The 10,801-nt window shown below is 53.8% G+C and overlaps 1 protein-coding gene across 4 annotated transcripts in view; it reads left to right on the top strand.

Moving 5' to 3' along the window:
• Window positions 1-10,801, top strand: part of BRF1 (BRF1 general transcription factor IIIB subunit) — an 80,320-nt gene that overhangs the window by 7,091 nt on the left and 62,428 nt on the right. For all 4 annotated transcript variants that reach the window (XM_017852829.1, XM_017852827.1, XM_017852828.1 and 1 more), the window contains exon 2: window positions 6,683-6,763. In XM_017852829.1, coding sequence (XP_017708318.1) covers window positions 6,683-6,763 — 81 coding nt within the window. The remainder of the gene's footprint in view (window positions 1-6,682; window positions 6,764-10,801) is intronic.

The raw sequence follows: 10,801 nt of genomic DNA, 5'->3' as shown, positions 1-10,801 counted from the left end.
AAAAAAAAAAAAAAAAAAAAAGAAGCTGAGCTTTCTCTTTGAGCTGTCATTTTCTAGGTCCCAAGGCCACTGTCTTTCCTAGGTGTCTTGCCTATTAATTGAGAACTAAGCCTGACACAGCCTCGTAGTTTACTCTGGAATATTTAACTAAGGATCAGGGCAGGTGACCAGAGGCCTCAGGAGAGTCCCAGGAGGGTCCTGACCTTGGAAGCCAGGCCCTGCGGGGGAGACGACACTGGTGCTCCAGTGTCCCGGGGCTGCCCGAGCAGAGACTGTGCAGAGAGAAGGTGGGTGTCTGAGGACTGAGGCTCAGTGTGGCTGGAGGGGCCAGGCGGACGGACGGTGGAGTTGGGGACTGTTGGCCTGGGGCCTTGGCAGTGCCCTGAGGAGGTCGTCTGCTCCACTGAGGCAAGGCGAGACTTCCCTGTGAGCCCGCGTCAGTGTCCTGTGCTATGTCCTGGCTTCCCTCTGCCAGCAGCTGATGGTAATGGCGCCCACACCCCTGCCCCGCAGGCAGGAGCTCGAGCACCTGGGAGCCCCCCACACCAGGCATCCCGGGCTCCTGCTTGCAGGGGGTCCCTTGTCCTCCTGCGCAAGAAGCAGCACACCTCAGTGTCACCAGAACTTGTGGTTGTGGGGAGCATTTCCCATAATCACAACTTTCAGTGGCTTCACAGTTAGAACCTTGAAGCCGGGGTGTCCGTGAGTGCTGCTGTTTTCCGTTTGGGGTCCTGATGCAGCCAGACCTACTTTGGGACATGGCTGCATGTCACCGGGCACTGGCCCTGGAGAGGGGCACAGGAAGCGGAGCTGCCCTCGCTTGCTGGGAAGCTCCCTTTACCTCAGCGAAGGATGTGGCCAGCCAGCCTCTTCCTGTGGCCTGGGGTTTTCTGAGCATGGGCCTGGCCTCCTGGTGGGGCTCTGGTCCCGAGAGTGGAAGGCTCCGGGCTTCTGCCTCTGCTCCGTGACCCTTAGAACCCTAAATTGCGGCTGAAGGTACCTACCCTCAGGAAACGGGTGGATTCTGTCCCGTTGGCATCTGGGTGAGAGAGGAAGCCACTGGTTAGCCTGCAGCGTGACACACGTCCTGTTTTCCATAACCGAATTGTGATCACTACAAAACCAGCTCCTCAGCAGTGGCCTGGGGAAGGGGTCTGGGCCTGGGAAGGGGTCTGGGCTTGGGGAGGGGGTGTGGGCCTGGGAAGGGGTGTGGGCTGCCGTGCCCGACCCTGTTTGTCAGTGCTCCTCCCAGATGTCTGATGCTGCTACATCCAGCCCACCAGTAGGCACATGTGTACCTGGGTCCCCGTCCCCAGCACTCTGGGATGCACTTTGGTCTGGTGCAGCCTCCTTTGGGCACTCAGCTGTGGGACCCCTGAATTCCTCTCCATCCATTACTGCCCAGCCAGCCAGGCCTCCTACAGGTGTGTCCCCTTAAAAAGAAGTTTCCAGCCAGGTGTGGTAGCCCCTGCTTGTAATTCCAGGATTTTGGGGAACCAAGGTGGGAGGATCACTTGAGGTCAAGAGTTTGAGACCAGTGTAGGCAACATAGTGAAATTGTCTCTACAAAAACTAAAAAAAAAAAAACAAAGCAAAAACAAAACCCAAAATACAAAAATTAGCTGGGCATGGTGGTGGGCGCCTGTAATCCCAGCTACTGGGGAGACTGAAGTATGAGAATCGCTTGAACCTGGGAGACGGAGGTTGCAGTGAGCCAAGATCGTGCTATTGCACTCCAGCCTGGGTGACAGGAGCGAAACTCCATCTCCAAAAGAACAAACAAAGAAAACAAAAAATAAGAAAACATTAGGTAGGCATGGTGGCACAGGCCCTGTGGCCCCACCTATTTGGGAGGCTGAGGTGGGAGGATTCCTTGAGCCCGAGAGGTTGAGGCTGCAGTGAGCCACTATAGTGCCCCTGCCCTTCAGCCTGGGTGACAGAGTGAGACCCTGTCTCTTTTTTCTTTCCCCCTTCCTTCCTTCCTTCCTTCTTTCCTTCCTTCCTTCCTTCCTTCTTTCTTTCTTTCTTTCTTTCCTTTCTTTCTTTCTCTTTGAGATGGAGTGTCTTTCTTGTTGCCCTGGCTGGAGTGCAACAGTGCAATCTTAGCTCACTGCAGCCTGCGCCTCCTAGGTTCAAGCGATTTTCCTGCCTCAGCTTCCCAAGTAGCTGGGATTACAGGCATGCGCCACCACACCTGGCTAATTTTTGTGTTTTTAGTAGAGACAGGGTTTCGCCATGTTGGCTAGGCTGGTCTCAAACTCCTGACCTCAGGTGATCCACCCACCTTGGCCTCGGAAAGGTCTGGGATTACAGGCCTGAGCCACCACACCTGGCCAGACCCTGTCTCTTAAAAAGAGGAAGTTTCATAGCAGCAACAGAAAGCCTTCAGTTAAATTTTTTTTGTGTGTTTTTTTTGGACGGAGTCTTGGCTCACTGCAACCTCCGTCTCCTGGGTTCAAGCAGTTCTCCTGAAACTGAGCTCACCCCGTTAAGTTAAATGAGCATGTGAGTATTAAAGGTTATTGCTTTCCCGTGTTGGAAGAATCCTGGAGTGAAATGGACGACAGTGCTGTGCTGGATCTTTCAAGACATGGAGGGCCCCTGGCCCGCCTTTGTGTCTGGTGCACGGTATGGAGTGTTGCTGGCTTTGTCAGAGCTCAGAGGTGCCCCTGCAGCCTCTGGCCCTCTTCTGGCTCTGGTGGAACTGCAGGTCCTCCCCTGCTGTCCACAGGAGGGCAGTCTCAGCCAGGCCCCACAAGACCTGGCCCCTTGCACACGTTAGTTCCAGCTAACAGGAGTAGAAATGCACTATGGAAAATATCAAATGTTTTTTAGAAGTAGAAGGCATCGTGGCAGTTTCAGCCAGAGGTGGCACTTTCCTCTTTCACCCTCCCTGTGGCTTAGTGTTCTGAGGTTTCACACTGTCTGCATGTGTCCTGGGCATGTCCCTGCAAGTGTGCACGCACCAGGGTGTGGGGGAAGCAGAAGCCAGGAGGCGCTTCCAGAGCAGGTGCAGCAGCATGGCCCCAGGGAGGGTGACCGTGGTGTTGGGGTACAGGGAGAACAACACAGGGACAGGAAATAGAGGTCCTGGGGTGTGAGGAGGGGACAGGAGGCTGGAGGGTGCAGGAAAGAGTAATGGAGGAGGGAGGGCAGAGGTGGCAGGTGGAGTGTGGAGCTGTGAACTCACGCAGCTTTGCAGTGTGTTGTGGTACAAGCTGATGGGCATGGGTCAAGGAGTGAAGAGATTGCGTGAAACACAACTAGAATCGAAATCATCACTGTAATTTAGTGTGTCGTCTCACTGTGGCCTTGTTCTGTTAGAAGCACTCCTGCTGCCCACTGTTCCTAGGCAGGGAAACGTGGCTATATTGGAGGCTGCATGGCGTCCCCTGTTCTTGGAAGGTGGGACTTCAGGGGCTTTCCATTTATTTATTTACTTTTGAGACACAGTTTCAATTCTTGTTACCCAGGCTGGAGTGCAATGGCTCGATCTTGGCTCACCGCAACCTCTGCCTCCCAGATTCAAATGATTCTGTTGCCTCGGCCTCCCGAGTAGCTGGGATTACAGGCATGCGCCACCACGCCTGCCGAATTTTGTATTTTTAGTAGAGACAGGGTTTTTCCGTGTTGGTTAGGCTGGTCTCGAACTCCCGACCTCAGGTGATCCAACCACCTCGGCCTCCCAAAGTGCTGAGGTTACAGGCGTGAGTGACTGCGCCCGGCTGGCTTTTTGTAATTTGATCATTGTCCTTTTTCTAATGCAGTTTATTATATGCATTATTTATTAAAAGCTTTATATACACTAATTAGAATATGCGAGACTGTCTCTCAAAAAAAAAACCAATAAATAAACACTGCTTACGAAACAACCCTGAGGGAGGGTCGGAGATGCAGGCACCTTGAGCTCAGCCTGAGGAGGCCTGGGCCAGATTTCTGCAGAATTTAGAGTTGGCTCATCAGTGCTGCTCAAAGCCCCCTTATTCCAGCATGGGTCTCCCCTGAGCCCTGCGTTGCTCCCTGGCCTGTCTTCTGGATTATCATGTCAGCAGGCACCTCACTGTGGCACTGCCAGGACCTCTCTAGCCCCCACAAGGAGACACCACTGTCACCTGCTCCAGCTTCTCTTACTTTATTATTTTTTGAGACAAGTTCTCACTGTGTGGCTCAGGCTGGAGTGCAGTGGTGCCATCACAGCTCACTGCAGCCTCCACCTTCTGAACTCAAAACAATCTGCCTGCCTGGTCTGGGACCACAGGCATGTGCCACCACACCTGGCTAATTTTTTTTTTTTTTCGGTAGAGATGAGATCTTGCTATGTTGTCCAGGCTGGTCTTGAACTCCCGGGTTCAAACAGTCTTCCTGCCTCAGCCTCTTATAGTGCTGTGATTACAGGTGTGAGCCGTAGTAGGACCACAAGCAGTTGCCACCATACCTGGCTGATTTTTTTTCAGTTTTTTTTGTAGAAATGAGTCTCCCTGTGTTGCCCAGGCTGGTATCAAACTCCTGGGTTGAGCAATCTTCCTGCTCTGGCCTCCCAAAGTGTTGGGACCACAGGTGTGAGCCACCATGCCCGGCCACTCCTCCAGCTTCTTTTTTAATTTATTTTTATTTTTATTTTTTGAGACGGAGTCTTGCTCTGTCGACCAGACTGGAGTGCAGTGGCACGATCTCAGCTCACTGCAACCTCCGCCTCCTGGGTTCAAGCGATTCTCCTGCCTCAGCCTCCTGAGTAGCTGGGATTACAGGCACCTGCCACCATGCCTGACTAATTTTTTGTATTTTTAGTAGAGAAGGAGTTTCACCATGTTAGCCAAGATGGTCTCGATCTCCTGACCTTGTGATCCACCCACCTCGGCCTCCCAAAGTGCTGGGATTATAGGCCTGAGTCACTGCGCCCGGCCCTGCTCTAGCTTCTTGAAGGCCACTAGGTTTGTGGCAATTTTTATGGCAGCCACAGAAAACTAGTACATAGATCCCAGTTGTGACAACCCAGGCAGTCGCCAGGCACTGCCCCCATTCCGGCACCACCTTTGTTGGAGAGGTCTGTGCTCAGTGCCAGCGCCCCTGCTGCCAGCTGTCCCTGTGGCCACGTTACCCAGCAGGAGGCCGGCTCTGGGCCTCAGCCTGAAGAAGGCCTGGGCTTTGCCTCTGCTGCCACCAGGGAAAGCTGAGTGCCACCTGACCCTGTTCAACTCTGAGTTCCTGTACAGGCCCAGCAGCTGCCCCTTGATCTCTTCACAATTTTCTTGGCTGCTCTAGTTCCTTTTTGCTTCCAGCCGAACTTTACAATCATTTTACTGGAGTCTTTAAAGAGTGTTGTTAGAGGCCATGCCTGTTCTGCCTTGTCTGTGCTGGTAGCCGCCCCTGGGTGACCCTGAGGTCTCTGCCTCATGCTTTCCCCGCAGGGCCTGGCCCCAGGCTCCATCGATTGGCTTTCTGTGTCTGCATCCCATCCTTCCAGTGTCCTCTGACAGGCCCTGCACACTTGCCTTCCCCAGGGGGCCAAGGTTGTCTGCATGTCCCCTGATTGCAGCAGCCTCCAGTCCTGTGTCTGTGTTTTGTCACAAATGCGCTGGCCCCTGTGCCAGCCAGAGGGCCGACGCTGCGGAGCGGGGGGCACTTTCCAGCTCCCCCATCTTTGGGCATGCCTGGGGCCTCACCTCACTGTTCTCGTTGGAAGATCAGGCTGCAGTGTTCGGGTTGGTGAACCTGGTGAACAATCCGCATGTCCACCTGATGTGCCAGGCCCAGGTCTTAACCCCGAAGCCCTGCAGGGCAGAGTATGGTGGACGTGGTAGGCATGCTGTTAGTTGGCAGAGCTCCAGAGTAGAGTGCCCAGCAGGTTCAGCTGCAGCCTCCCCGTGCATGGGTGGGCTGAGGTGTGGGGGCCTTCTGCAGACTGGCTGGTTGCAGTGCCTTGGGGCACATGGGATGGTACCTGCATCCCCTGCAGTCCAGCAGGGAGGTGGATGCGTTCACATGTGGTCACCATGCAGGAGTGACATCTGAGTGGGCTGGCCTGGGGCACGGGGGAGGGCCAGCTCACACTGTGTGCACACCACTTGCAGAGGTTTGGAAATACATCTGTGCTCTCACCCGGCAGCTGTGTGACAGAGTCCACTCTGGACTTGCAGTGTGTTAGGGACATGGTTAGAAAATACAGAAAGTGCCTGTAATCCCAGCACTTTGGGAGGCCGAGGTGGGCGGATGACAAAGTCAGGAGATCGAGACCATCCTGGCTAACACGGTGAAACCCTGTCTCTACTAAAAATACAAAAAATTAGCCGGGCGTGGTGGTGGGCACCTGTAATTCCAGCTACTCGGGAGGCTGAGGCCGGAGAATGGCATGAACCCGGGAGGCGGAGCTTGCAGTGAGCCGAGATGGCACCACTGTGCTCCAGCCTGGGCGACAGAGCGAGACTCCGTCTCAAAAAAAGAAAAAAGAAAATGCAGAAAGTGCAGTTGGCCCACCCTCAACCCTGCTGGCTGGGCAGAGTGAGAGATGCTTCTCCCACTGGGGTTCCTGGCTCAGTAATGGGGGTGCAGGGGCCACCCTGCTGCTTCCCCGTGAGTGCTGACCCCCGCTTTGCTTTCACTTTGTGTCTGTGGATGTCATGAAAGGGTTGTAAATGCAGATCTTCTCCAGGTTTTGGCTGATCTGTCTTTTTTGTGTTGACAGGTGCTGGCAAAACCCCGACTCTGGGTGGCGGCTTCCACGTGAATCTGGGGAAGGAGTCAAGAGCGCAGACCCTGCAGAACGGTATTTCCCACCATGGATGCCGCTGAGCTTGCGGCGGGTCCCAGAGATGGGGATGGTGGTGCTAGGGTGGGGGGCACTGACTCAGCCGTGAACTTCATGGCCTGCCACTTTCTTGTCACCCTGCACGCCCAGCCCAGGCCGCCTTCCAGGAGGAATTGTGCCCTGAGTCCCCTCCTGGGTGTCCTGCAGACTCTGCCAGGGCTGCTTGGGGAGAACCCAGTGGATCCCGCAGGGTCCACAGCCATTGCTTGCTGGGCTCAGTGAGATGGAGGCAGAAACAACACATTTGTAGCAGTTGGATATTGTAGTGACATTCTCACTGCGTTTTGTCAAAGTGCCAGTTCACCACAAACTGGAGAAATGTCTGCTGGGTTATTTTTCTTATGATTGAGTTGAAAAAGTTGTTTATGTATTTTAGATACAAGTCTTTTATTGGATGTGTAATTTTATGTATTTTAGGTACAAGTCTTTCATCAGATAGGTGATTTATAGGACATTTTCAGCCATTCCATGTGTTCTTTTCATTTTCTTTTATCTTTTTATTTTTCGCTGGTATCCTTTGGGAGCATGAATGTTTTAAATTCTGATAGTGTCCAGTTTACCTATTTAGTCTCTTGATGGCTGTGCTTTTGGTATCATAACTAACAAATGTTGCCTAATCCAGTCCAAATCGTGAAGATTTCTGCTTATGATTTTTTGGAGTTTTGTGCCTTCAGCTCTTACTTGTAGGTTTTGATCCATACTGAGTCAGTGTTTGCAGGTGATAGAAGGTAAGGGCCTACCTTCGCTCCTGCACGTGGAGACCTAGTTTTCTCAGGATCGTGTGTTGAAAGCACTGTGTTTCCCAGTTGGCATCCTCCTGGTACCCTTGTTGAAAATCCATTGGCTGTAAACCTGAACGCTTATTTCTGGATTTTCGGTTTGGCTTAGTGACTGCGTGACGGTCCTGGCGTCAGTTCCACGCTGTTCCGGACACCGAAGCTTTGCAGTCAGTTTTGAAATCAGGAACTGTGAGTCCTCTAACTGCTCTTTTTCAAAAGTGTTATGTTGTCTGTTTGAAGTCCCTGTGAATTTTGGATCAGCTTGTCAGTTTCTGCCAAGAAGTCAGCGGGGATTTTGACGGGGATTGTATTAGTCTGTTGGTCATTTTGGGGAGCACTGCCACCTAAACAGTGTTACGTGTTCTGACACCTGAACACGGGATGTCTTTCCATTCATTTGGGTCTTCTTTAATTTGTTTCAACAATTTTAGTAGTTTTCAGAGTACAAGTTTCATACTCCTTTTGTTGAACGTATTCTCAGTTGATATATATTGATCTTGAATCTTGCAACCTGGCTGAACTTGTTTTTTACTCTTAAGAGTTTTTTAGGCCAGGCGCGGTGGCTCACGCCTGTAATCCCAGGACTTTGGGAGGCCGAGGCGGGCGGATCATGAGGTCAGGAGATCGAGACCGTCCTGGCTAACACGGTGAAACCCCGTCTCTACTAAAAACACAAAAAATTAGCCGGGTGTGATGGCGGGCGCCTGTAGTCGCAGCTACTCAGGAGGCTGAGGCAGGAGAATGGCGTGAACCCGTGATGCGGAGGTTGCGGTGAGCCGAAATTGTGCCACTGCACTCCAGCCTGGGCGACAGAGCGAGACTCCGTCTCAAAAAAAAAGAAAAAAAGAGTTTTTTAGCGGGTCGTTTAGGATTTTATGTACAAGATCGTGTTATCTTTCCTTTCCAATCTAGTGCTTGTTTTTTGTTTGTTTACCACGTTGAATAGCAGTGGTGTGAACAGACATCCTCTTGTCCTTGATCCTGGGGAAGCATCCAGTCTTCACCATTGAGTGTGGGTCAGTCCAGGCAGGGATACTGTGTGCTAGGACCTCTTCGGCTTCACTGTTTCATTGAGTACACTCTCAGGAATGTGAGGACCATGTGAGGGATCCTTGTGATCGGTGCAGCCATGTCCCGCAGCCTTGGTCTGTGTGCTGGAAGGCGGTTGGGACAGGTAGAACATCTCTGTGTGGACAGCACATCACCCTGGCTGTTTTCTCTTGTACCATCTACAGGAGGCTGGGCTCTTGAGCACCTGCCTCTGCTCCTGGCTGCTGCTGCCGACGGGTGGCCAGCACCGACACGCCTAGGCTGGCAGGGGTCGTTGGGCTTGCAGTGATCCCTCACAGCAGAGTGGATGGATCCTTACGCTTCCGTTGTGCTTGTTTCCTTGCCCCGCCATGGACTTACTAGTAGAGGAGTACAAGTCCGCGCCTTTCTTCCTGACTGCCGGCGTGATTCTTCTGCAGTAGAGAGCACCCTCTGTGTGAGTTCAGTCTCCTGAAATGCTTCGAGCCGTGCTCTGTGGCCCGGTGGAAGGCCAGTTTTGTGGAAGTGCGTGTGTGTTGGGCACTTGAATGCATTTCCTGCAGGGAGCCGGTGCAGTGCAGCGTGTCCCTCCTCCCCATTGGCTGGTTGTCTGTCTGTCACCGAGAGTGTGCATGAAGACCTGGTACAGTGACTGGATTTGTCCTCTCCTGCCTATAGTTTTGTCAGTTTTTTGTTTTGTCTGTTTCAAGACTCTTACTGGCATGCACATTTACAGTTCCTCCAGGCGGAGGCTGGGCTGCACTGCCCAGGGGCCCTCCTGACCTTCAGGCTGCCTGGGTTGGGACCCAGCTCTGCCCACTGCTTCTGGTGCCACCAGGCTATCTCCTTTTTTTCTTCTACTGACTTCGAGATTTTCTCCTTATGAAGAGCTTTGTTCTCCACACAGAATATAGTCTGTGTTTTCCCAAAAACTTGTGGTACCTTTACTGGAGTTGGTCATGCCTCAGACCTAAACAAATTGCAAAGAGTAGTGTCCGTGCAGACACGTACATTGCAATAAGATTGGAAACCAACAACAGAGAAAGAGAAATAGCTCATCTGACCTTTCAAAACCCTTTAAATACCTTTGGTTCCAGAAAGAAATGAAAATGGAACATACAACCTCCCTAATTAGGGGTGAGTGTCAGTGAAGGTTGTGGCTGTGCAGGCCCGGGAGGCCCGTGGACCCTACTCACTGTATGGGGGAAGCTGCAGGGCCCCACGCCTGTTGAGTCTTACTGGGGATGGGTGGTTCTGGGGCACCCTATGCCGACCTTCGTACCTGGGCTCCTACCTGGGGATCTGCGGCTGCAGCCCAGGTACCTGCAGCAGGGGCCATGCCCTGCTGCTGCCCACCCAATGAGCTCTCCCACCCACCTGCCCTGGGCCAGGCAGCGCTCCTGCCTGGATGGGGTGTGGGGCTGAGGGAGGCTGTCAGTCCAGCCCCTGTCCTATTTCCTGCGGACTTTCGCTGGGGTTGTCCCTTCTGCTGCCAGTCAGGCCCCCTGCTGTGCAGTGATGCCCTTCTCTGCCCTAGGGGTCGGGCCCGCCGAACCTCCTTGCTGTCCAGTGTAGGGGTCAGGCCCGCCGTTCCTCCTTGCTGTCCAGTGTAGGGGTCAGGCCCGCCGAACCTCCTTGCTGTCCAGTGTAGGAGTCAGGCCCGCCGTTCCTCCTTGCTGTCCAGTGTCCTGTGCAGTGATGCCCTTCTCTGCTCTAGGGGTCAGGCCCGCCGTACCGCCTTGCTGTCCAGTGTAGGGGTCAGGCCCGCCGAACCTCCTTGCTGTCCAGTGTAGGGGTCAGGCCCGCCGTTCCTCCTTGCTGTCCAGTGTAGGGGTCAGGCCCGCCGAACCTCCTTGCTGTCCAGTGTAGGGGTCAGGCCCGCCGTTCCTCCTTGCTGTCCAGTGTAGGGGTCAGGCCCGCCGAACCTCCTTGCTGTCCAGTGTAGGGGTCAGGCCCGCCGTTCCTCCTTGCTGTCCAGTGTAGGGGTCAGGCCCGCCGAACCTCCTTGCTGTCCAGTGTAGGGGTCAGGCCCGCCGTTCCTCCTTGCTGTCCAGTGTAGGGGTCAGGCCCGCCGAACCTCCTTGCTGTCCAGTGTAGGGGTCAGGCCCGCCGTTCCTCCTTGCTGTCCAGTGTAGGGGTCAGGCCCGCCGAACCTCCTTGCTGTCCAGTGTAGGGGTCAGGCCCGCCG

This window comes from Rhinopithecus bieti, unplaced genomic scaffold (assembly GCF_001698545.2).
Source record: "Rhinopithecus bieti isolate Rb0 unplaced genomic scaffold, ASM169854v2 scaffold_35859, whole genome shotgun sequence".
Classification (NCBI taxonomy): Eukaryota; Metazoa; Chordata; class Mammalia; order Primates; family Cercopithecidae; genus Rhinopithecus; species Rhinopithecus bieti.
The sequence above is the reverse complement of the archived record's forward strand: the minus strand, read 5'-3'. Positions and strand labels throughout refer to the sequence as shown.